The sequence below is a fragment of the Leopardus geoffroyi genome, chromosome X (assembly GCF_018350155.1).
Source record: "Leopardus geoffroyi isolate Oge1 chromosome X, O.geoffroyi_Oge1_pat1.0, whole genome shotgun sequence".
Taxonomy (NCBI): Eukaryota; Metazoa; Chordata; class Mammalia; order Carnivora; family Felidae; genus Leopardus; species Leopardus geoffroyi.
The window spans coordinates 35,714,835-35,742,220 of record NC_059343.1 but is presented as its reverse complement, the minus strand read 5'-3'; the positions used below and the strand labels follow the sequence as shown (position 1 = coordinate 35,742,220).

The window sequence follows — 27,386 nt, the reverse complement described above, 5'->3', positions numbered from 1 at the left end:
TGTGCTCCTGAATTGGATTCTGAGCCAATAGAAGGCTCTTAGTAGGACAGTTGGTGTAATTTAACCAAACCTCTGTTACCATTGTTTGCAACCAAGAAACTGGCGAGGATGCATCAAAGGTACAACCATAGGCCCAAGCAGACTTCCTGGGATTTAGCAGTTATTTTAGAAAGCATTCACAACCCTTAGAACATGATAGTGTACTGAATGCTCATTCCCACAAACTTGGAGTATTACCATCCCCATGATGTAGATTTAAAACTGATTCAGAGATTGAGGGATTTGCCCAAAATCGTTCAGCAATTAAATGGTGACATGGCAAACTGAATTCATCTGTAGGACGACCCTTGATGCATTTTAATCACAGTACTTCTAACGGCCTTCTCCAACAACTCCGTTGTTCCAAGAAACCATTGCATAGTCATTCCGTCACAAAAAGGCTAGAAAGAAACTGCCTGAGCCTAAGGTTAGAAGGCCTGCTCACTGACCCCAGTTCCTATGTCCTTTGCAAATTGTTGGTTTGATCATCCATTAAAAAGTAAGCTCATGGCTTCTCCATTATTTGGTATCAATGAAAATGTATTCAGATTACCATTACTTCCAAACAGCATAGCCAAAGAAAATGAAAATCAGTTCTATATCATTCCTAATAGAATTAGGCCTTAAGCAGTACCTAACACATGTAGAATCTCAGATATCTTATAAACCTGGAATATTCTAATTACATAAAAGGTGATTGGGGTTTTTTTTTTTTCCCCATCTGTCAGTAGATAGTCTGTCACGAGTCTAGCTTTCCTGCCTCTCACACAAATCTCGACACTGTGATTTATGTTCCTGAACAAATTAGACTTAATTTAAGAGCAAATCATCAGCAACAGGTATAATAATCTTGGCAGAACATTTATTTTAATTAATTGCTTTCTGCCTAACAGACAGAAGGGTGCTGATGCCATCTACCCTATAAGGATTAGTGCGGTCATGTAATTTTTTTTCTCCCCCTAGAACTTAGTCTCATCAGTTTTAAATTACAAAGGCATTGGTTTACCTCATTATAAAATTGTAATCTTCTATGGCAATGTTTATATAAGAAACTTGTGAAAGAAACGTGGATTTTAACTACTCTGTAGCATTATACATTCCTGGCTCCCCAAACTCAGGCCCTGTTGAGTTCTGTGGAGGTCAGTGTTCTGGGGCTAAGCAGCTGAAAACACCTTCACCCCCATAAACTTGCCAGGGAGTAACCGTGGAGAATACACATGTGATTTTAGAACAGTGTCATTTCGTTTCTTGGTGAAGTTATCAGCTTGACTGTTTATGGTTAAATGAGAGGCAAGAAGAAAACCTTCCTCTGTGGACATTTAACGCTGTAACTGTTAAAGGCGTCTTGCATTAGGTGGTAGAAAACACACTAACTAGACTCCATCACCAACCTGCCAACTTCAGTGTTACTTAGAAATGATTTGATGATCTTTCCGAAGAAGAGGCACAGAAACGTTTCACACTAAATCCAAGTAGGGTTCCCAGGGGCAGGGCAGCATAACTCTCCGACTCAAGTAATCTTGCTACATAATCATGAAATTTGAAATTCTATTAAGTCTTTTAAGAAATAAAATTATAACCTTTAAGACTTTATCTTAGTCCTTCCTATTTTGACCGATTACTTTTCGTCTTTTGAATACCATAGGGAAATTTAAGCTTTTCCTACCTCTAGTATGAATTCACCACATATTCTGTATAAATTCAGTAACAAGAATGGTAATTCAGAGGTCTTCCTTGTCTTGATACCGAATCTCAGAGACAGCGAGAATAAACAAATGTAAAAAAAAAAAAAAACAAAAAAAAAACACGAAACCGTTTGTATAACAAAACTGCCAATTCTGATTAAATAAAACCCTGTTTAGTCAGGTTTTTACAATACAAAATAGATTTAGTATTGAAATGACACAAATTTGGAATCATTAACTTTATTTGTCACTCTTTATAGACATTGGTCCACTTCTGCATGAAAAGTAGGGAGCATCTCCTTCCACTTAATATTCCAGAGAATGACGTTGTACCACAAGCCATTAATAGTAACTTACACAGGGGGAAAAGTTACTAAAAGATTTTATATTCAAGCCCCAAGATGTCCCCCAAATATTGTTTTTTGTGGGTATAATTATAGGTATCTATAACTCCACAAAGCTAGTTTCTTTTTAGATCAGTGTAGTATTTTTTTAACACCCACACCATGACCTGCATCACCCAACTTTCAGGAGAGGTTAAAAAACAGCTATCCTCTGTCAATCAGATGCAGTGCCCAATCTAAGTAACTGTGTAAGAAGCACTCTTATAGTTTAGGGCTACTTGAAGTTAAAAAGTTTCTATCTTGTTGCAGAGATATTTACATCAAATTAAGACATTTACACATGGTTCATAGGATGTAACAACTGAAATATTTTCACCTATCCTGTGTAAGGAAGTTATTAAACACTCATAAGTTTCTCTAATTCAGTGCATTTTCCCAACCTAAATAACACAAGCTATTCTAAATGTTTTACATTTATTTCAGTGCACATTTCCAAATGTTAAATGGAATGAAATTATATTAAATGGTTATATCATATTTGAGCATATTATGGAATCTAATCACACAAATCAGTTCACATCAATATTATAATTCACTTTAAAAGAACATCACAGGCACACAGAACAAAATTTTTTTTTCTTTTTTATAAATTTAAAGTATACCATCTACTTTCAACTACACTAAAAGATTTAACAAAACAGCCAATTTCCAAACCCCTTTTCTAAGTCTGGCATAAGGAAAGTTCAATCCATTCGAATCTTCTGGTTTGTCATCCTATAAATAATGCTGTCATATCCAGGATCCATGTTCCAGATATTGTAAGAGGTGACAATCACAGCCAAGGCCAAGGCGATCATTATCCAAAGTACCATGTTGAAAACCACTGAATACTCAAGGTTATACTTATATGCAAGATTATAGGGGCTTGGTGGGTTCCTCTACAATGAAGAAAAGAAAGATATCAAAAGGGAAGAATTTTAAGATAGGAAATTATCCCAGTTTGGTAGCTATGATTCATTTATCTGATGATCACTTATTTCTAGGTGGAATCAAGACATGCTTATACTAGGAGGAACCAAGAAGGGGAGCTTTCCCAGAAAAGGTAAGCACATGGTCAGTGGAAGTACAAACCAGTCCAACTGCTTGAGAAAATGGGGCAACACCAGTAACGTTGAAAGTGTGAATATCCCATGATCTGGCAAGTCCACACCCTAAGAACCACTGCTATATGTACCAAGAGACACGCACAAGGACATCCATTAACAGCACGGAAAATGCGGCACATCCACACGACGGAACCCACAGCAGGGAAGACTGAACTACAGCCTGTGTGACCCTTGGAAACAAGAATGAGCAGCAAACGATACAGAAAAATACAGATAGTGTGATTCCATTTATGTAAAATTCAAATACAGGCAAAACCAAACAACACTGCTTAAGGATAAATCCATTAAGTGGTCAAACCATAAAGAAACAAGGGCATCATTAACGTATCAGGGGGAAGCAATTACCAGTAGATGGGGAGGGTAAAGAGAGAAGACGAGGTTCCTAGGAACAAATATTCCCTTCCGCTTTATACAGTATTAAAATTTTTTTCCTTAACTAGTACCACACACATTACATGTTTGTGCGCATGTTCATCCAGCTGGGGCTTGGTGGAGGTGGACTCTATTCCAGGCCTGTGCAAAGGCACCGTTTGGGAAACAGTTCATTCTGACTAGAGAAGAAAAGGAGGGAAACCGCAGATGTGGCTGGCTCGAGGGAAAGTATGGAGAATCTGGCCTGGAGCCTATGGGCAAGGAAGAGGCACTGACCCGTTTCAAGCAGGAAGTGAGTGACAGGACCAGGTTTGTCTCGAGAGAGAAGAGATTGTAGCCCCACAGCCCCAGCACCTGGCGTGCTGTAAGCACGCAAACGTTTCCTTAAACACTTCAAACTAAGAAAGAAAGCTAGTGATTTCTGTTGGGAGAGAGAGGGTGGGTACACACACATGGGGGGAGCCTAGAGAGGAGGCAAACGGTAAGGGATTTCACCCTCGAAGACCTTTCTTTTTTCGGGGTAAATGGGTTCCCTATCCCTGTGTACATCTCCCTGCATCTTCATATATTCACAGAGATCATCACGCACAGTCATCACCACAATCGAATTGTAGAACGTTCCCATGACCGTAAAAAGAGCCTCAAGCTCAAGGCCTCATTTCCAGTGAGGTTGGCAAGACTGTCAGCACAGAGTTGAGGGGCAGACGCTGGACACAGACCACGGGTCTGGGCAGAATGGTATTTATTCCCAGGAATGTTTGGTACCAGTCTCCCATCTCAAAGTGGTTTCGTCTATTAGTATTAACAGATAGGAAACTTTAAAAATTCAGATTACATATGTAAAATGTTAATTCATAACCTTGTAGGTAAAGAAAATCCAACCACCACCACCTGGTTCTTGCTCCTCACCACGTGCATAATAATTTCAGAAACTACTTCCTAATAAACCCACTTTATCCATTATAAATTCAGCCTAACACCTCAGAGCCAATTCACCTCTACAAAACTGGTCTGTCAAACTCCCTAAACAAGGGTACCTTCTTCAAACTGGCACACTTCTCTTTGGAACTGCTTCACATAAAACTAGCGGGCCTGACGTGGACAATGTTGAAAGAATCTAGTATTTAAAGTCTCTGGTTACATTCAAATCTTCCTTTAAAAACAGTGTCCTGTGGGGTGCCTGGGTGGCTCGGGTCATGATCTCACAGTTTGTGAGTTTGAGCCCCACATCGGGCTCTGCAGTGTGGAGCCTGCTTGGGATTCTCTCTCTCCCGCTCTCTCTAAAAATAGTTTTGTAGCCTATACCCATATTCTTCTGAGGTTTTTGGTGGTCTAACAGACGCTTTGGTAGCTACCTTGCACTCACGGTGGACTGGCTCCACCTGCTTTACGGTGTTCTGAGTTCACATCTGGGGACGCCCCCTCCACTGTGGCTCGTGGGGAGGGAATGTCCGTCCTACTGGAGGTTTTACACAGACTCCTGCTGGGCACTGCGGGTCTTTACCAGCCTGGGACCAGGGTTTGTATTAATTTCTTGGCCTGGGGCTTTCCGGAACTTGCAGGTAATAGAAATTTGAGCCACACACCAACAGGAAGGTGGTCCTGTGGTTAAGAATTCCCTAAGAGACCTTTCCATCCCCAACATATACCCCGACTACATAGGGCCCAAGCTGCCCTTCCGTCTCCTGCTGGTGGGCAGATGACGGTTTTCTGGTCTACCCTCTCCCTAAGGGCAGAGCCCTGACAGAGTCTCACAGTTTTATATGGAGGGGTCAGTTTCAAACCCCACCCTTTCAGGGAGCCAAGGGCCTTGTTTCCAGTCTCCTGGTAGCCCAACTGGAAATGTGCCTAGGGTAGCCTGCTTACTAGTTTCCAAGTACCTCTTCTTTATTTGCTCCTTAAGAATTTCCCTGTCTTGAGAGCTAAGCTGTGCACTCAAAAAGCTGCTTATGTTTTATGAGTATTTCTAAGTGCTCTGCAGTGGAAAAATTGTTGGATTGTCTAACTTGCCATGCTGTCTTAAATCAGGTCCTCCAACTCCAATTACAGAATGAAACCACCTCAAACCAGGCACCTCTAGCTTACCTTGAACAGGCATTACCTCTGACCATCTTTAAGTGCCACACCGCACTCAGTAAAACTGAGCACGGTGGCGGCTGCAAATGGGTCCAAAATGGAGTGTCTACAAATGACGGGGTAGCTGATTGCTCCACGCTATGAAGCCAACCGTTAATAACGTTGGCCACACGACGTTCGGGAGTATCCGCGATGCTACTCTCGTATAGGTGCATGTATAACATGTAAAGCACATGTTTTGCTATGGCTGGCACTCTTGCCCAGGACCCTCTAAATGCTTAAAGCAAGATCCAGGCCAAAAACTTGTGGTACATTATCAGGAGTATACAGAGCAGATCGTAGCAAATGAGGGACTATGCCACACAGATGGCATACCTCCTGGAAAAGCAGACTCCACGTGCTGAATCCTACCACTCCTTGCGACAGCAATATTTGAATTCTCTTACCGGCTTTGACACATTTATCCCGAACTCAAATTCTTGCTTTATCTGATTACAACCCCCAAATCCTGGCAAAACACATATGTCTATGTGAATAAGCAACCTGTGTTTTCATTTAAATCGTTTTTCAGATTTCCTGACTGTTCTTCCATGTCTCCCACAGGTGATCTAGGACTTTGTGAGTTTTCTTAACTTTATAGTTTTAAAACAGGACCTAAAAATGTACTCACCTCTTGTTTTGCCTCAAGAATAGTCCTTGTCTTCCTCACAAGAGATGTGTCAAATGATCTGACAGTCACTAACTCTACCACAGCATTCCCACCGTAAAGGTTATACATGTCATCTGCAAACTGAAGAGGTACTGACATCACTATGAATCACAAACATGTATTTATTAAAATAATTTTAAAGCCCTGTGCACCTACAAGAACATCTGCCTATTGGCTAATGAAATACACTATGTCTTAAAGGTTTATGTTAAAATATTCAGAAAAGTTCACCTTCAACATATATTCAAATGTTCAAAATGAAATTAAGAAGAGACAAGTTGTTGGCATGTAAATTGGGGGAAGGGAAGTGGGAAAGGGAAATGAAAACCTTCCTAAGTGGTCTCTGGTTCATCACAAACACCTAGAAAGTTTAACTCACCGAAGACTTGCAGGGGAGCAACTCCAAGGGCAGAGAAAAACTAGCATTTATTACACATGTACCACACATCTACTCAGTGTCTGGGATTGTGCTAAGTGCTCTCCTTCGATGATTTCCATAGGGCTAATGGGGACAGAGTTTCAGTTAGGGAAGAAGAAAGTTCTGGCAGTGGACAGTGGTAACAGTTGCGCAACAATGTAAACGTATTTAATGCTACAGAAATGGACACTTAAAAATGGTCAAAATGGCAGATCTTGTGCGTATTTCACCACAATAAAAAAAGAAAAACGTACTGTGCTGGAGTTAGTGATCTGCCAACATTAGAGAGAGACCTCCTGGCACACACCTCTGATCCACTCTACCCTGGGACATGAAAATGAGGGGTCCTCCAAGATGGGGAAACTTCAATCAATGGTACTTCACTAAATGGATTTTTCCACTGAGAGGCTAAAAGTGAAATGGTCACACTCTTAACTGCTCAGTAATTTACCTTTTGCAGAGCATCGACAAGAATCTTCGAAGCATCTCTGAATTGTTCAGAGTCTTCCCCATAATGTTTCCCAATTTCATCCAGACCTGCCAGCTCCAGCGAATATAAATCAGGAGAATGATCCTTGGCTAGATGCTTATGTCGAGACAACTTAGGAGAACAAACAAAAGGAAGTGGATAAAGTAATGTCAGACACAGCCACTTGAAGTTTTATACCTAACTAGACTAGGCTGAACAAAACCATACCAGTGTGCCACAACATACAGTCTACTAAAACGGTGGCAGACAGAATCAGTTGAAATGGGAGTTTCCGAGAAACCCAACACAAATCTCATTTTTAAGAGCAGGTTTAAGACTCCTTGAACATTTAATAAAAGCTCTTTAAAAAACTCCTTAGTTAAAAAACCTCAGATAGGAGGGAATGTCTGGCTAGCTCAGTCAGTAAAGCACGCAGTGCTTGATCGCAGGGTTGGGAGTTGGAGCCCCACGTCGAGCCTACGTAGAGCTAACTTGAAATAAAAAAAACCTTAGATATGAGCCGGTGTATGAAAGAACAGATAGTTGGACCAGTTCGATCCCAAGAGAGCATGAGCCATCAGTGCTCAGAGGGCAGATACCTCCCAGATGCCCTCCTAGACCACCTGGGCTGACCCCTAGCAATACACCTCTAGACTCCCCAAACCAACCTGCTGAAAACTTTGGGCAATATATTCAGAAGACAGTCTACAGGTAAGTTTTATTTCAGTAACAGGAGGATCTTTTCGAAATTATTCACACAGGGGAGCCTGGGTGGCTCAGTCAGTTAAGCGTCCAGCTCTTGATTTTGGTTCAGGTCGTGATTTTACAATTCGTTGAGTCTGAGCCCCTCATTGGGCTCTGCGCTAGCAGTGCAGAGCCTGCTTGGGATTCTCTCTCTTTGCCCCTCCCCTGCTCGCTCACTCTCTCTCAAAATAAATAAATTTCAAAAGTATTTAAAAAAAAATCACACACACACACACACACACACACACAATATACTGCAGGGATATTTATTTCCTTCCTTGTGACAGCATTATTAGTCCAAACTGTTATTTCTATTTGTTTTTTAAATTTTATTTTAGATAAAGCACGTGCATGCACGAGCAAGAGAGCGGGGAGAGATTCCTAAGCAAGCTCCATGCTCAGTGCAGAGCCCAACCCCATGATCGTGAGATCATGACCCGAGCCAAAATCAAGAGTCAGATGCTGAACAACGGAGTCATCCAGGCACCCCTGTTATTTCCATTTTGGACCCAAAGATAAAGATAGAGGAATCGGGTCTTAATGTCTCTCAAGAAATCAACAGCCCCGTCAGGACTACAGTGAGGGTGGCCTTACTCCCAGGCCTGTGTCCTTAGAAGATACACTCCCTGTCTCTCCCAAAAGCAAAAATGCAAAATAATTTCACTGTAACAAGAGAGGAGTTCAAAATTCCCAACACCACTGATTTCTCAATTTTCGTGCTATCATAACTCTAGGGCATACTTAATCAAACTTCACTTGGTTTCACTATCATTCAAGGATTCTCAGGAAATGTCTTTTGGAACCAAAATAAATGAAACAAATACGAGAGTAACCTACTTACCAAACTTGAAATATCGTGTAGCACTTGCAATTCAGAAAGAAAGAGCAGATCAACCTGCAGAGAACCAAAGGAAATAAGCATTATTTTAAATCTGCACCAGAGATCTGCGTTTTGCCATTTATCACGTAAGGAACAAGATACTACAAATGTTAAGCACAGTAAGTGACTTCGTGCAACAAATGTCCTCCATTTGGCAGGTTCACTTCAACTGAAAATGCACATAAAAACATTATTTCCTAACAAAAAGGTGATGGTCATTCCCAGTACAGGGACTACCACTCAACAGCTGTGTTTCTGATAAAGGCACGATAAAGCATCCAAAGTCTCAAGGGGCCTTCCCTCAGGGCATCACGATACTCTGACACGCTGCAGTGAGATCCCGCCAGCGGCCCCGCCTGCTCCCCTTCCTTGAACATGTTCCGCAGCAGAGCAGAAAAGATGGTGGCCCTGCTCAGCCACGGGAGGTGAAGAGGGGAGGCTGCCACAGAGGTGGCATGCCGCGTGCTGAGGCTGATGGGAGTGAAGAGTGAGTGCCTCCCTCCACTGTATTGCTGAGAATCAGGAAGAGGAGGCAACGTGTCAGAAATGGCAGCGAGTAACGAGTATCGGCCTCTACGTAACCAGATCAACACAGCTCCATCCATCGGGTGGTTTGTGTGACTTCTGGCCGTCTGCATTCACCGGTGGCAGCCCTCGCACGAGAATGCAATACTCATTTGCTCAACTCACAAAAAAGAGTCTGTCTAGTCAGGAGATTCATTTAAAAATTACACTAAAGGAAAAAAAGAATCTACTCCAGCAGTCAATTTGTAAAACTTGTCATTTCCTAAAATTGCAAGTTTGCTCTCATGTCAGAGAGCATAAGGAATGGGAAATTAGTAATGATATTTATTCATTCAGTGACAGCACCACTTACTTCATTGTTCCTACTCAGAGAATTGAGGGGAAGTGAATTGAGAACAGAGTTTTCTTGAAACAGGCGATTGCGGAGCTGTCGTAATGTTACTGAGAGGTCTTCAAAAACCGAGTTCGCCTTCCCCACCATATACACTCTCTGCAAGAAGAATCCAAACTTTTGTTACAGTCGGCAGATTAATTCTAATATACAAAGTAAATACAAAATACAATATAGGTTATATATACTATATATATACAGAGCATATGCAATCTTTCATAAAAGTAGGTTTTTAAAAATTTATTTAGAAAGCGTGTGTATGGGAGGGGCAGAGAGAGGGAGAATCTCAAGCAGGCTCTATACTGTCAGCATGGAACCCAACACGGGGCTCGATCCCATGAATCGTGAGATCATGACTTGAACCAAAATGGATGCTAAACCGACTGGGCCACCCAGGCACCTCCATAAAAGTAGTTTTAAATTTTCATTACATAAGGAAGCTTATTAAAATAATTTTTTTAAACATTTATTTATTTTTGAGAGAAAGAGAGAGAGAGAGAGAGACAAGGTATGAGCAGGGGAGGGGCAGAGAGAGGGAGACACAGAATCTGAAGTAAGGCTCCAGGCTCTAAGCTGTCAGCACAGAGCCCGATGCAGGGCCTGAACTCACGGGACTGTGAGATCACGATCTGAGCCAAAGTTGGAGGCTTAACCGGCTGAGCTATCCGGACGCCCCAAGGAAGCTTAGTTTTTAAAGCATCTTCAGTAAAAACTGTATCACTTACCTCCTCACTGGGAGCCAACTGCAAAACTACCGGAGTTTCTTCAGAAAATAAGGAGTGAATGGAATTTGCAACACTGTCAAGACTAAAAGGAACTGCCTGAAATTTAAGAGTAAGACCTCAATTATCATTGGAACCCAAGGGGTAAGAAAAATCATTCAGCAACAAAAGAGCCTTAAAAGAAAACAAACAAAAACCCCATCATTTCCTATGTAAGTTCAAAAGACCCCCATCATTTCGAAACATAAACAGCCTTTTGAGGGTGCAGACAAAACAGCCCTTAGTGGGCCAGGAGTATGTATCTCCCAATAAGCCTTAATGGGAAATAACTTGCCAACATGAAGGACACAACACTCTTGCACAAACTATCATTTTCTGGTCATAGGTCATGTATTTTAAGCAGGAAGTAATTTGGCTTCAATATGGATTAAGTGTGTCACAATGAATGTATATTCTACTAAAAGGTATTAACTTGTATGTAAGAGGAGGTCAGAAGAATTTAATTGAAAGAGAACTAGACTTCATTTTCCATTTCAAAATTTTTAAAATGCTGAATTTAGGGTTTATCTCCAGATAGAATGAAGACTCAGACAAGGCATAAAGTATGTCAAAAGAATTTTGAAGCCTCTATCTTGGGACCACATCAAATTAAAAGAACCAATTGTAGCAAAATCTACTTTTTTCTTGAAATTGTTTTTACTAAAAGTATAACATACATGTAATAGTGCACAAATCTTGGGGTAACAGCTCGAGGAATATTTACAAATGGATATGCTCATAAAGCCCAGGCAGATCAAGACAGAACGCTATCAGAGCCCTAGAAGGCTCCCCATCCACTCTCTCCACGCCCAAGGGTAACCAAAATTGACTTCCATCCGCATAAATTTTTTAACCCCACGTTATTTTTAAAAATAAGTTACAGTAACATTTCCCCTCAAAAAATTATGCTATCCTCAATATTACTATAGTAAAACAGCACTATAATAGCATTTTTGTTTTTAATGGAGATTTCTTACAGTGATTGTTTTCTGGTAATTCCCTTTGCTAACATGGTATACAGGCAGAAAGAAATATGATTAATAAATCTTAGATGAAATCCCAGCATCAAAATGAAATTGATCAATTTCATGATACTGTGAAATAAAACCAACTTTTTCTCACTCAAGCTGTGTACTAATTCTTCGCAAAATTCTCTTAAAATAAGTTCTGGAGACACTGAAGAAGGAGGAAGAGTCACACTTGCAAATGCACACTGTCATGGTGCCCGAGGCGGCCCCGAGTGCTCTCCTCTTGCAGTCACACAGTTCACCTCAGGCTCTGGAGGGAACACAGGAGACGTGACACACTCTCCAGCCTCATTCCACCTTGTCAAATGGCACTTGTGTCAGGAAAGTGCCAGATTAAAGGTAACATATCCTTAGCAATCAAATTGGAGAAGCTAGAGTCAGATAAGAGCCAAACTGTAAAGGGAAAATCACACAGACCACTAAGCTCAGAAAGGAAAAGGCTCAGCTGCTTAAAATCTGGCTCGTTTTCTTCCACTGTATTAGAAGGATGTGTGTGTTTGTCCCGGATAAAATGAAATTCCTGTATCTTTAGACTTGACATTCTAATGAGAACAGCTGGCTAATCAAGTAGAAGCTTCATTAAGGGGAATTCTAAGACATTCTGCTTTTGTAGGTTTTGTCCTCTGAGCCTTGGATTTCATTCACCACCTACTGCCAGGAAAAGTATTAGGAGCAGTCAGTCAGGGTCAAGCAATAACATGAGCTCTTTTTACAGCTTCTACTCATGTAAAATGAGGCTGGTCTGTTAAAAATGTTGAGTTTCGGACTGTATGTGATTTAAATTCTTAGTAGCATTTTGGATATTTAATAATTTTTTTAAGTTTATTTATTTAGGGGCACCTGGGTGGCTCACTTGGTTAAGTGTTCGACTTCAGCTCAGGTCATGATCTCACTACTTGTGAGTTCGAGCCCGTGTTGGGCTCTGTGCTGACAGCTCGGAGCCTGGAGCCTGATTTGGATTCTGTGTCTCCCTCCCTCCCTCACGCTCTTTCTCTCAAAAATAAATAAACATTAAAAAAAAATGTTTTACCATTTATTTGAGATAGACAGAGAGAGAGAGAGAGGTATGAATGGGGGGATGGGGGAGAGGGAGAGGGCAAGTAAGAATCCCAAGCAGGCTCCATGCTGTCAGCACAGAGCCCAATGCGGGCTTGATTCCCACAACAAGATCGTGACCTGAGCTGAAATCAAAAGTTGGATGCTCAACCAACTGAGCCACCCAGGCACCCCTATATATTTATTTTAAAAGGATCTTCCACAATGATTTTCACAGAAATTGCATACTTAATAATCTTACTATGATTAAAACATTTTTAAAATCTGCCTCTTTTTTAATGTTTATTTTTGAGAGAGAGAGACAGAGACAGGGCATGAATGGGGAGGGGACAGAGAGAGAGAGAGACACAGAATCTGAAGCAGGATCCAGGCTCTGAGCTTTCAGCACAGAGCCCGAATCAGGCTTGAACTCACAAACCACAAGATAATGACCTGAAGTTGGACTCTTAACTGACTGAGCCACCCAGGCACCCCTGCCTTTTTTTAATAGGCTCCATGCCTAGTGTGGAGCCCAATGCGAGGCTCAAACTCACAGCCCTGAGATCAAGATCTGAGTGGAGATCAAGAGTTGGATGCTTAACCGACTGAGCCACCCAGGTGCCCCTAAATCTGCCTTTTGATTTTTATTGTTCCCTTTCTTCCATTTGTTCTGAGATTCTTCTGGTTTCTTTAGCTCATTGATTTCCAATCGTTTAAACTAACATGTAGCATTTAAGGCTATAAATTTTCCTTATCACTTTAGCTGCACCCCACTATTTTTTAATATATGGTACATTCACTGGTATTTAGTTCCAAATAATTTCAAAACTCCCACTGTGATTCTCTCTTCAACTCATGAATTATTTGGGAGCACATCTATTCCAACTAACTTTTCCTGTTGACTTAAGAAAATCTTTTTCAAGAGATATATAGAAAACCATATACAAAGTTTAGGGGTGCCAGGGTGGCTCAGTCTGTTAAGCGTCCGACTTCAGCTCAGGTCATGATCTCATGGTTCATGAGTTTGAGCCCCGCGTCGGGCTCTGTGCTGACAGCTGGGAGCCTGGGGCCTGGGGCCTGCTTCAGATTCTGTGTCTCCCTCTCTCGGCCCCTCCTCCACTCATGCTCTGTCTCTCTCTCTCTCTCTCTCTCTCTCAAACATAAAATAAAATAAAATAAAATAAAATAAAATAAAATAAAATAAAATAAAATAAAATAAAATAAAATAAAATAAAATAAAAAAAAGAAAGAAAATGAGGATTTACCTCTCCCACGTCTCCAACCACACAGCCCCATACATGCACTCCATTTCTCTATCTTCACCCTCCCAACAGTCATAACTTTCACTGGATCCGTATCATTTCATTATTATGAGGATTACACAATATTCTCAGCCTAGCCTTCTACTAGACAATTACTGCTTTTCGGTTTTGCTCTTCTAGTCCCTAATGGCAATAGGAAATCTGCTATCTTTCTACTCTCATTCCTTTGTAATGACAATGTCTTTTCTGTGACAGCTTATATGATTTTCAGTGTGCTTTAAACCTGAGGAGTCATCTATTTTGTTTTTACCACTTCCAAATACATTTTCATTTATTTATTATTTCTTACTGAACCGTAGTCGACACGCCATACTCGTTTGCAGGTGTACAGTGATTTGACATTTATATGCATTAGGAAACGATCACTATGGTAAGTCTAGTTACCATCTGTCACCAAAGTTATTACAATATTATTGACTGTATTCCCTCTGCTTTACCTCACATCCTTATGACTTGTTTCATAACTGTAAGTTTGTACCTCTTCATCCCCTTTACCTATTTCCTTCATCCCCCCTACCCTTCCAAATACATTTTTTTAAGTATTTTGAGAGAGAGCGAGTGAGCACATGAGTGGGGGAGGGGTAGAGAGGGCGAGAGAGAGAATCCCAAGCAGGCTCTACACTGCCAGCGTGGAGCCTGATGCGGGGCTTAAACTCACGAACCATGAGATCATGACCTGAGCCAAAACCGAGAGCTGGACGCTTAACTGACTGAGCCACCCAGATGCCCTCCAAATACATTTTTAAGGTATCGTTTTGTGGTTTTCAGATTTAAGTGCACTGTGGTCAGAGAGAGTGGTTTGATACTAATTATTACTTGTTGAGATTTGCCTCACGGTCTAGTACATAGCCCTTTGTAATCACGTCACGTGTGCTGTGGAAATACTAGACCACAGAAAGTCTGCAAAATTCCTCCCAAACCATCATATAGACCAGTCTTACAATGCCATGAAATTAGAAACTGAAAAATCAAAAATTACTTGAAAAGAACCCACACGTTAAACACTTCTAAATAACTCATGGGTTAAAGAAATCACAATATAAATTATGAAATATTTAGAAGTGAATATCAATGAATGCATCACCTATCAAAAGCATCATCTAACTGTGTCATAGTTTGTATCCCTTCCTTTAACTCCTTCACAATTTTAACGTATGTATTTTCAAATGTCTTTGAGATTGGTCAATTATCTGTAGCTCTAGGGATTAATTTGGTTTGTGGCACCTGCTGACTCATGACATTTTTTTTTCTTGCAAGGGCTTTGTAAATTCAACTCATTTTCAATTTTTTTTTTTTTTTTTTTAAACCAAACCAGCCCCGGGCTGTGGAAGTTCCATATGCGGTGGGTCATGGGAATTTGGAGCACAGCACTCTGCACAGCACAAGCCTGTAGTTCTGATTTCTCTTGGGAGACTCTTTGGGTCCCACCGCCGAGAGCGGTAAGCCAGCCCCTCTATGGCAGCCCTGGGGCAGTTGGGGCTTTAGCAGTCCTTCTTCTGAGGACGAGACAGCACTCTACAGCCCCTGGCTTTCTGCAAGGAACATAACTCCAGCTTCAGCTCTTGCTCACCGCTGTGGCGTTTGAGTTTCCCATTCCTATCTGGCAGCTAGGTGTATTTCTGCCTTGTCTGAAAGTTCAGTTACGCACATAAAAGCATTTTGGTGACTTCTACGTGCCAGCAGTGGAAGGAGGGTCTCTCAGGACAGCTCAGCCAGCCATACTGCCTGAAGAGCCAGTGAAGGAAAGAGTGAAGCAGCAAAATAGCCTCCAGTCTCCTTCTTACACAAAAATCAGGTAAAATTCGGAAGGGAAAGTGACAAGATAATGCTTGAGAAAATGTAGACAAGAGAAGTGTGCTTAGAACACAATTCATAACGACGGCTGACAAGATTAAAAATGCATGCCTTTAATTTTTTATAATAAATACTCACATTCTCCAGAGGGTATGAAATGACACTGCCTGGGGGTAGAGCGAGTTTGTCTACTCCCTTCACCAACACCAGAACAGTAGCCCGAGGACGATGGAACAGGTTACCCACCGCAAGTCCTGGCCAAGAAAGGTCCTAAACATTGGAAAGCATGAAACGGTGCTTAATTATTAAGTCCAGAAACCATTTCCTCAGTAACATCTACTGAGCAGAGCCAAGGGGTTCTGGGATGACACTGGCAATGAAAATTCACAGGGAGAGCAAAGGTTTCGTTTAAGGCAGCAGCTGTCATCTAATGGAGGATACAGATTTCAAGCTCCTTCGTGCTCGTACACTTCTATGGATCTGAGATGACAAAGTCAGTCATCTCACACCTTTTGTGGAAGAAAACAGACAAGTAAACAAAATGCAGGTACTTTTCAAATTCCAGATTACAAACTATTCTCTTCATATAAACATGGACGTTTTCTTCCCCCACATCATCACTTGCCCTTATCTACAGCATGGCTTCTCTTTCACAGGGACGCAGCAAAACTATCATCAAAAGTCTTCTCTATAGACTAAGATCTTCATAAAAAAAATTCCTGCTGGAAGTAACCCATATTAATTTACTAATAATTATTTCTAAGGGTTATTTTGACAGCCATTGTAGTCGATTTTAAGTTTGTAAAGAATTAGGTACAAAGTTCATTCTTATACGTAAACAACCAGTCCCGGCCACACAGGGAGCTCAGGGGCTCCACCCACAGGCCCAGTAGAGAGTAGCTCCCAAGCGTGGCTTCTGGTTTCAAGGGCACTCAGCACCTAGGAGGAAAGTTCCTTTGAGTAACTGATGATATCTAGAGGCCACATCAAAAGCACCAGATTTATGAAGTGGGAAGAGATAATGACAGCAAGACAGAGCAAACTGCATCTCCTATCTTCTAGCCCTTAACTTCAGATCTCTCACACTGACAGGATCTAGGCCCCCTCCACTACATCATGTAAGCAGCCAGTTACTCAACAGGTTATGGCTTCATTGTGGGAAACCAAGGTCCTAGGCTATCCCACAGCTACTGACCACACTATCTTCTTAAACTCAGGCAAGATGCACATGCATTTTATCATTCATAATAAACTGCAGTAGGCTGAACGTTTGTGTCCTCCCCCCCACCCCCCCGCCCGACACACACACACACACACACACACACACACAAATTCAGGTTGAAAGCTATTCCCCAATGTGGTAGTATTAGGGACAGACCTCAGGGACCTGATTAGGTCATGAGGACGCAGCCCTCATGGTGGGGTTAGTGCCTTATAGGCTTCCCCCCGCCAATCTGGGGACATGAAAAGAAGCCAGGGGTCTGCAAACTCGAAGAGGGCCCTCACAAAGAATCCCACCGGGCTGGCCCCCTGATCTTGGACTTCTAGCCCTCAGAACTGTGAGAAATAAATGTTTGTTGTTTCTATACACCACCCAGTCTATGGCATTTTGTAATAGCCCGAACTAAGATAGAAAAATATATCGTGTACTGAAAAATAGGTACAACTATACATCCTATGAATTGGACAGAGGCATTCTCTCATATACAAAGAACATCACTACTCTGAAGAATTACATGGTTAATGACTTATGATGATTGGGTTTCATAAGCAAGCTTATAGCACATCTCTAAATCTCCCCAACTACAAATGAGCTTTTTTACTTCTCTAATCTGTACCCAATATACCTATGTTTGCTTGTTGCTTTCTTGGGCTATTAGCAGAAATCAGCAAAAATACTTTCAGAATTAGCTCCCAATATCTTTTTTTTAAATACACATACTTCTTTAACAGAGAAGCCCATGGACAATGCAGCCACGTCTGGGATTCGCTCTCCTGGTATAGGCCAATTTCCATCTCGGAAAACAACAGACCCTGGTGATCTTAATATACTAAACTCGTTCCCCAAAACACCTGGAAGAAAACAGATTAATAAATGAATGATCAACATCATAAATCTTTTGCACCCACGTTGAAAATTATTAAATATAGAACATGTTTCCCCATTCTTGACTTAGCATACTATGTATTATTAGACAAAATACTGAATCGAAAACATCAAATTATTTTTCAAAGTACTGCTCTCAGAACCTAAGTCGATACATTCTGCTCTAACAGAGGCACAGTTATGAAACAGGATTCTCCTAATGATCTACATGCCTTCCTACAGGTAGCCCTTAAACAGGGGGGCATGTGGTACTTCGGCAAGAATTAGAAATCAATGGCATTTCTCCAGCATTTAAAAATGCAAACAAAACCCTGGCACAGACTAAAAAGGAAGAAACTTGAAATCCCTATTATTATGTCTGCCCTCAACCCTGTCTTCAAAATGCAAACTCATAAAATTCCTAGTCTTTCACTCTGAAACTTTAGCAAGTTCGCCTATCTTAGGATGGAGATCTTTCTTTACATCCCATAAGCAAATAAGGACTGTCAGACACTGGGCAGAGGCAGTCAGAATATGAACACGTCATATGAACCAGACAGAATATGAACACATCAGACTTCAGAAGCAAAGTAGTCTAAGAAATAGTATTTCCGATGGGTGTATCAAGAGGCTGAGGAAAGGTATTCTGTAATAATAAAGCCCACTAGTCTAGCTAGGGAGCCTGGGATTAACAGGCGAAGGATGAGAATAAAGGGACTATTTGATAAGCCCTCCGGGGGCTAAGGATGAGGTCTTCAGCCTCTTCAGCCATTTTGTGTTAACCCATGATGTCTAGCTTACACAAGAACATGTAACTAATGGAAACTTTCAGATTCCTATGAAAAGATTAGCTCCAAGTCCAAAACAAATCTTAGCCATGCTTACCTCGTATGAGAAAATTAGACTTTTTTTTTATTTTTTATTTTTTTTTTCAACGTTTATTTATTTTTGGGACAGAGAGAGACAGAGCATGAACGGGGGAGGGGCAGAGAGAGAGGGAGACACAGAATCGGAAACAGGCTCCAGGCTCTGAGCCATCAGCCCAGAGCCCGACGCAGGGCTCGAACTCACGGACCGCGAGATCGTGAGAAAATTAGACTTTAATAAAGCATCACTGTTATTCTCTTGACCTCAGGAAAGTATCACTTATGGGGTATGGGAATAAAGTTGGAAGCAACAATAAATGTTTTGGTGTTGCAGTACTGACAGTAAATAAAAGGCCTCAGGATGGTGCTGATACAACACGAAGAGTTATGAGTTTCAATTCAGCGCAGCCGCCAGAGCAGGAATTTCCAAAATGTTCTAGCCGAAGGCAGGCAAAAAAAATTAGCAGAATGGGATGGCTGTCTGTAACTGATGGACACCTTGGTTCACTCAAGTAGTGGTTACTGCAAACACTAAGGAAAATGGGGCAGCAAGAGACCTATACTTTCCAAGTACCATACACATATTTGGGTCTGGAGACAGTCCTGTTCTACAATATGACCCTAATCACTCAACCCTGGCAAAGAAAGCTATACGGAATGACTTTGCCCCTCAACATTGTTGTTGTTGTTGTTGTTGTTGTTTTAATGTTTACTTATTTTTGAGAGAGAGCGAGAACCAGGGTAGGGGGGAGGTGGGGGCAGAGAGAGAGGGAAACAGAGGATCCGAAGCAGGCTCTGTACTGACAGCAGAGAGCCCGATGCAGGGCTCGAACTCACGAACCATGAGATCACAACCTGCAGTCGGACAGACGCTTAACCGACTGAGCCACCCAGGCGCTCCTGCCCCCAACACTGTAGGCAGATCCCCCACTTCTGTGCCTGTACAACAGTCCTTCAGAAGTCTTGAGCTTTAGAAAACCTTATGCTGTGGCTCCCAGACTGAGAAACTCTACCAGAATATAACCAGGGAGGGAGGACACCACCTCAACTTACAAACCCTACATTTGCCAGCAGTCATCTCCACTGTGCCAACATTCCAGTCCCCTGAAAAGTCCTTCCTTGTACTGAACTGAAATGAGCTTCCCAGCTTCTTGCAACTTACTTTATCACCCCGACTCAGTCTTAACAGATAACCTCACCTCTAGTTTCAAGAGAAAACCGAGGAATCCCTCCCACTGCCTGCTTCCTCTCCCTACCACAAATTTATCTGCACCAGCTCCTAGCCTTATCTCCTCTCCCTCCAGATGTTGGCAGGGACGTCCCTCCAAGAGTCTGACATTATCCTGGCATTCAGCCTTCTTAGGGACCTTCATCTGCTCACCTATTGTCATTCAATGTTTATTACGCCACTATTCTGGGAAGACAACCGATCAGGAGTCAGGAGGCTATGTGGCTCTAAGCATAAAAAGCTGGCCCTGCTGAATATAAGCTCCACAACGGCAGGGATTTCAGTTTGTCTTGTTCACACAATATCTCCAAGAGCGGGAGAACAGTGCCGGACACATTGGTGCTCAAGAAATAGTTGCTGAGTTAATGAATAAAAGCCACACCTTGCACTACCAACTTCCCCTTTTCAACTGGCTCTTTCATTTCAGCATAAAAATACACTTAGAGTGCTCCCATTCTAAAATTACAACCACAAAAAACCCTCCTTTGGGCCTACCAGCCTCTGCTTCCCTTCAGAGGAAGAATCCTAGAAGAGTAATTAACCACCATTTGCTTCTCTACTTCATCTCACATTACTACCTAAACTCCCCCATGCCACTGAAACCACTCACCAAACCCAAAAGACAATTCTCAGCCCTTAATTCATTTAACTTCTCAAAGGACCTGATACTGAGCAACTCCCTCCTTAAAAATCTTCCTGCCTTGACCCTCATGAAGCCCGGGCTACTGTTTGTTTTTTTTCCCCAGTCCTTCTGGGACTTGGTCTCTTTCTCTTCCATCCTTTAAAACAGTGATGTCCCGGGGCGCCTGGGTGGCGCAGTCGGTTAAGCGTCCGACTTCGGCCAGGTCACGATCTCGCGGTCCGTGGGTTCGAGCCCCGCGTCAGGCTCTGGGCTGACGGCTCGGAGCCTGGAGCCTGTTTCCGATTCTGTGTCTCCCTCTCTCTCTGCCCCTCCCCCGTTCATGCTCTGTCTCTCTCTGTCCCAAAAATAAATAAACGTTGAAAAAAAAAATTAAAAAAAAACAAAAAACAAAAAACAGTGATGTCCCAACTTTTTAGATTTCAACTGTTTCAGTACAAAATCTGAAAGTAGTCCCAATATACACATAAAGTACACACGTGTAGGACAGACTATACATTGATAATATATTACAAAACACACAAAAATAGAAATGTTTTAAAATGTTTATTTGAGAGAGAGAAAGAGCAGGAGCAGGGGAGGGACAGAGAGGGAGAAAGAGAGAATCCCAAGCAGGCTCCACACTGTCAGGTCACAGCCTGACACAAATCTCAATCTCACAAACTGTGAGATCATGTCCTGAGCCGAGATCATGTCCTGAGCCAAAATCAAGAGTTGGACACTTCATCGACTGAGCCACCCAGGAACCCCCAAAACAGAAATTTTTTTAAGAGGATGAGGTAACTGTTTAATATTCTTCCCAATTCAACCATGAGAAAACATCAAACTCAAATGGAGGGACATTCTATGAAATATTGGACCATTAGTATTAAAAAAAACAACAACGGGGAGTCTAGGTGGCTCAGTTGGTTAAGTGTCCAACTCTCCATTTCAGCTCACCTCATGATTTCCGGGTATCCTGAGTTCAAGCCCCGCACTGGACTCTGACAGTAGAGCGTCTGCTTGGGATTCTTTCTCTCTCTTCCCCCTCCCCAGCTCACGCTGTCTCTGTCTCTCTCAAAATAAATAGATATACTTAAAAAAAAAAAACCAACAACACAGGAGATTAAAATGGACGTTCTAGTACCCTCTTCTGGCATCCCAAGAGACCCCTCTTTTGAGATCTGAGGGCTCCATTCTTGACTCTCACCGCTTTCCTATTCTATATCCCTGTCCCTGGCTGAGCCCAGCTACTCCTCAGGCTGCAAACACTACAACACCGATGGCTCCCAGATTCTTCCCTTGAGCCCGAGACCCACAGACCCAACAGTCAGCTGAGCAGTTCCTTCTAAGTCCCACGGGCCCTTCAAACTCAACAGGTTCCAAACTGAACTGACCGTCTTTTCACAGGCTCCTTCAGTATTCTCTATCTCAAAGGATGACACCACCTTTCATGCAGCTGCTCAAACAGGTCTTTAAATCCTTCCTCAGCACCACAGCCAATCAACTGCCAAATTCTGTGGATTTTTTTCTTCTTATCTCATATATCCCTTCCCCTCCAGGTCCATTTGCACACTCCAGGTCCTTACCGGGTTTGCTAGAACTGGCCGCCTTATGACCTGTCACACCATTCTCTGAGCCAGCCTTTCTAGAACCTTTTCAAAATAAGGGTGTGCTCATTCACCCACCAGTTTAATCACCTTCACTTGCTGCCCAGAGCTTTGGAGACAACCCAAAACATAACACCCAAGGAACTTCACCAAACTTACTTCTTCTGGGATGTCCCCAACTTAACTCTTATACATTCAAGCCCCACCAAACTACTGGTTCTTTTGCACTCACATCTCTGTGCTTACACATGCCTTTCTGTCTAAACTGCCTTTTGCCCCCACCCCAACCTTTCACATATTTGCCCCCCTCTCCCCCAGGGAAATTTCCCTCAGCTTCCCCATTCTGGGAGAGAGGGTAAGTATCCTTCCCTCTAGAACTCCCACCATACTATGCTGTGATCAATGAACGGTGGATGGAATCAGTAAGAGAAAAAATAAATAGGGGCCCCTGAGTGGCTCGGTTAAGCGTCTGACTCTTGGTTTCGGCTCAGTTCGTGAGTTCAAGCCCCGCACCAGGCTCCACTCTCAAAGTGCAGAGCCTGCTTGGTATTCTCGCTCTCCCCCTCTCTTTGCCGCTCTCCCAATTGAGCTCTCTCCCCTCCTCAAAATAAGTAAATAAACTTTCAGAAAAAAATAATACATAGGTCCTACTTTTGACCTCTGGGGCATCACTGACCACATCACACTCCTCTTCTACAGGACACTCCTTCAAATTCCACGTGTTTGCCCTTGGCCTTTCCTCTCCAGGCTAAACACCTGAATTTTTTCAAACACCCCTCATGACATGGTATTGATAACCCTAGTTCCCTTCCTCTAGTCTCTCTCCAGTTTAGTTAACACCATTTTAAAGGACTTCTATTTTTTCTCAAATAGAGAAGCCCAATCTCTTAAAGATGTTTTCCACTTAATCACATTTAGTCATTGTGGAAAATAGTAATTTAACCTCACATGACAAGACCAAGCAATGCAGAGCTGACAAGATCTGATTCTTAGTCTGTATGAACTAGACTATTCTAGTTAGGAAAGCATGTTCAAACCATGTACAGAAGCAATTACTTTGCCTCAGACCAAAAACAAACAAAAAACACCTAAACTTCACTGAATCAAAATAGTATCAGTCACAACATTAAAAGATGGAATTTCGGGGTGCCTGGATGGCTCAGACGGTTGAGCGCCGACTTTGGCTCAGGTCATGATCTCACCGCTGGTGAGTCTGAGCCCCTCGTCGGGCTCTGTGCTGACAGCTCGGAGACTAGAGCCTGCTTCGGATTCTGTGTCTCCCTCTCTCTCTGCCCCTCTCCACCTCATGCTCTTCTTCTCTCAAAAATAAACGTTAAAAAAAAAAAAAAAAAAAAAAAGACGGAATTTCAACAGACAGTTAAATCCCAGTATCAAAGGGAAGATTCTGAAATTTCAAAAACTGTGGGTGCCTGGGTGGCTCAGTCGGTTGGGCAGCCGACTTCAGCTCAGGTCATGATCTCGCACTTCCCGAGTTCGAGCCCCACGTCCGGCTCTGTGCTGACTGATCAGAGCCTGGAGTCTGCTTCGGTTTCTGTGTCTCACTCTCTCTCTGTCCCTCCCGTGCTTGCCCTCTCTCAAAAGTAAATTAAAACATTAAAAAAATTTTTTTAAAGAAGAAATTTCAAAAACTGAATTAAAAACATCCCTCAAAGTAACTTACTAGGAGTGCCTGGCTGGCTCAGTCAATTAAGTGTCTGACTCGATTTCAGTTCAGGTCATGATCTCATGGTTCGTGAGATTGAGCCCTGTGTTGGGCTCAGCACAGAGCTTGCTTGGGCTTCTCTCTCTCCCTCTCTCTGCCTCTCTCCCGCTCGTGCACACACGCGCACTCTTTCTCTCTCAAAAGAAATAAACAATCCTTAAGAAAAAAGTAACAGATAGATCAGGATGAATTTTCCAGAGCCAGGAGCAGAAACGAAAGGAACAAGACAACCCTAAAACTTGGGGGTATGAAAATAAGTATAGCTATCATCAACACACCACCCTGAGCACACCTCCAGGGATGGCCAAGACCTACAGATTTCAAGAACATCAGTGGTCCATACCCTCGTGCAGAATTAAACCACCATTCCAAAAGTGGGTTGGGTCACCCCAGCACCTCACAAAGATTTTTAACCTACAGGTTTTAGGCACACTGGGGAACAGAGCCCCATTTCTCTAAGTTGTTCTCAACTTGGCCTCTTGTTTGCCACTGTCTGTGCCCCCAGGCCCCATCATTCCCACGCAGTAGCAGCATTTCCATTACCTGTACCACAACACACATAATGGAAAAGACCCACACTTTGAAGCCAGCTGTCGTGGGTTCAGTTCCAGCTTTGCTGCCTACTACTTGCATGGTGTTGGGTAATTTATTTAGGCTTGACCACCCTGTAAAGCGAGGACGATGTCCTCTTTAAGAACTGCTATAAAATTAAATGAATTCCATGATACACAGAAAGACGCCAAACATTAGCTGACTTGCTGAATACAAGAGAACCTAGGTTCTACCCTGAAAGCTACCATTTACCTGACATGTGACCCTAAGAACGTGACTCACATCTTAGTTTCCAAATCCTTAAAATGGAGAACCCTGACAAACTATTGAGAGGTACTCTGAATTTGCCTTTAGAAAGAATCCTATAGAAACAATTACTCCACCTCCAACTTTTGTATCCTGAAACACGTTAAGGGAAGAGAGGGGATTTCATCAATTGCTGATGACAACCAGCTAGAAAGGAAGACGGCAGAAAAATGCCAAGAAACGCAGCATCTGATGGCAGCTAAGAAGCCTGCCTTCCCTTTCTCGCAGAGGGCTGCGGTTCCACAGTTAATTGGGAAATGCATCCCCGTGCTTCCGGAGCCGGAAAAGACCCGCGGCAGGACCAGCGGACGCGCCTTCCTGGAAGAGGCGGCGGGCGGAGGCCGGCTCAGGTGCCCCCCACACGGCCCGGCCCGGCTCCGCCCCGGCGGCCCTCCAGACTGCGCCGCCACAGGTCGGTCCGAAGAGAAGGTCGAGGGGGAGGCGGCTGGGGCGAGGCCGCCTCCGGTTGCCCGCACTGCGGCACCCACCCCGCTGCCGCCCACCTGAGGCCGCCCCCGACCCCCGAGGCTCACGGACACCCCGAGCGCGCCCCGGCCCTCACCCGCCGCCAACAAGGACAGGAGCACCACGAGCACAGCCATAGTTCCGCGGCGGCCGCAGCAGTGCAGGGCGGCACGGACCCGGCCGGCTGAACGCGAGCGACCACCGCAGCGGGAGGGGGTGACGCTCTCTGGCTCGTCCCGACTGCCTGAGACCGCCCCGTCGTCGCCTCCGCTGGGACGGCTGGCGCCTTCTCCACCAATCGCCAGCTACGTCGCGGCTTGCGGGAGAGACGAAGGCTGGGGAACGTCAGGCTCTTGGGCGGGGCCTAACGTGATGGATGGGAGGACCTGCCAATGGTAGGCAGCGATTGAAGAGTCGAGCAGCTCCGCCCCCCGGCCCGTGACCACCAGTCACGAGATTGAGGGTAGGGCAGGGGGTCTGGGATGTGGGGGATGACGGAGCCAGTCGAGGGATCCTGAGTGCCCACGGGGTGGGACTGGCTCCCAGGTGCGGACCCCTTGGCCGATCTCTGGCGACGGTCTCCAACCGGTCTTTCCTGGTCGCATGGCTCCGCCCCGCTACGAGTGCAGCTGTGGAAGCTACGGGCTGATTTGGATTTCCTTCTAACAATTGCACAGATGCTGAGCACCTGCTGGGAGGAAGCCAGGCGCCTTGGAACCCCGGCCCTCCAAGTAGGAGTACCGGATAAAATACAAGACGCCTAGTTAAATTTGAATTTCAGATGAACAACGAATACTTTTTATTATAAATGTCATGAATATTTCATGGAACATGCTTATACTGAAAAAAATATATGTATTGGGGGGCGCTTGGGTGGCTCAGTCAGTTAAGTGCCGACTCTTGCTTTCAGCTCAGGTCCTGAAGTCATGATTTTGTGAGCTTGAGCCTGGCATTGGGCTCGTGCGGAGCCTGCTTGAAATTCTCTCTCTGCCTCTCCCCCATTTGCTCTCTCTCTCAAAATAAATAAACTTAAAAAAAATTAAGTATTCATAGGGGACCCTGGGTGGCTCAGTGGTTAAGCCTCTGACTCTTGGTATCAGCTCATGTCTTGATCACAGATGGTGAGTTTAAGTCCCACTTAGGATTCTGCAATGGGGCGTGAAGCCTACTTAAAAAAATTTGTTGTTGTTGTTTATCTGAAATTCACAGATGAGTGGGCATCCTGTATCTTGATTTGCTAAATCTGGCAACCCTATCTCCTAAGACCCTCCTGGCACCAGGAGTGATGGGACAAGAATATTAATTATTTCCTTCATCCATTTGCTCAGTGTTAGGTGAGGGCTAAACCTACTAATCATGCCTGCATCCATTCTTCCCCCTTTTCAGGGTTTTTTTTTTTTTTTTTGCCTAGTTTTTTTTTTTTTTTTTTTTTTTGCAGGAAGAGACACAGTTTAACACCTAAGGTCAGAAAAGGATGCCCCAGCCCAAGACCTTGAAAGATGTTTGTGGTTTCAATATGCAAGTACAGGAGAAGAAGAGGTTCTGGCAGGTAGCAAAAACCGTGAGATGCAGCATGGAGAAAGCCTGTCAGGTTGAGCATTAACTGTTTGATTTAACGAAAGAAGAGATTATATGGGGAAGGGTGGGGGGGGGGACATGGAGCTAAAATGTTCAATTATGCACATGTTTATTGAGAATATTAAATGCTAAATAAAAGAACTGCACATCAACCTGCAGGAACTGGGGAGCCATCGAAGGTGTTTGAGTTTTGTAAAGTGCACAAAAACAAGACAGACTTGTTGGGGGTAAAATACCCCACTGTTTACAGTTTCCCGTTTCCATTTTCTTGGGATTAATTGAAGGGGAAAAAAAAAAAGAGGTGAGTTGGAAGCAGTGATCCCAGGAGTTGTTCAGGTAGCAGACCTACCCCAGGAAAAACTTGCCCTACTCAAAACTGGAATCAGAACACTCCCCAAATACTCAGTTTTCAGTTTATGGAACCCACTATACTCACCAAAGCCACTCTCAATTTATAGAATGGAATCTGAATCTCCTCGTTCAACTTCAGGAAACTTTTGACTCTCAAATTTGTATTCTTTCAGAGGAGAATTTACACAAAAGTGACTTTAAAGAAATCTGAAAGGGGAAGGGAAATTTTTCCATTAGGAATGTG

At 43.2% G+C, this 27,386-nt stretch overlaps 1 protein-coding gene across 2 annotated transcripts; it reads right to left on the bottom strand.

The window, feature by feature from the left end:
- Nucleotides 1-1,948: 1,948 nt before the first annotated feature.
- Nucleotides 1,949-25,549, bottom strand: ATP6AP2 (ATPase H+ transporting accessory protein 2). 2 transcript variants are annotated; one of them, XM_045470686.1, is made up of 9 exons: nt 25,311-25,549; nt 17,701-17,831; nt 15,897-16,028; nt 10,544-10,639; nt 9,780-9,917; nt 8,864-8,917; nt 7,261-7,410; nt 6,353-6,472; nt 1,949-3,006 (listed from the first exon to the last, which is right to left on the bottom strand). In XM_045470686.1, exons 1-9 carry the CDS (start codon nt 25,348-25,350, stop codon nt 2,812-2,814), a joined length of 1,056 nt encoding a protein of 351 aa, XP_045326642.1. In that variant the 5' UTR covers nt 25,351-25,549; the 3' UTR covers nt 1,949-2,811. The 2 variants fall into 2 exon arrangements, with proteins under 2 accessions (XP_045326642.1, XP_045326643.1); XM_045470687.1 differs by lacking the exon at nt 25,311-25,549 and having other exon boundaries at nt 17,701-17,883.
- Nucleotides 25,550-27,386: the final 1,837 nt, after the last annotated feature.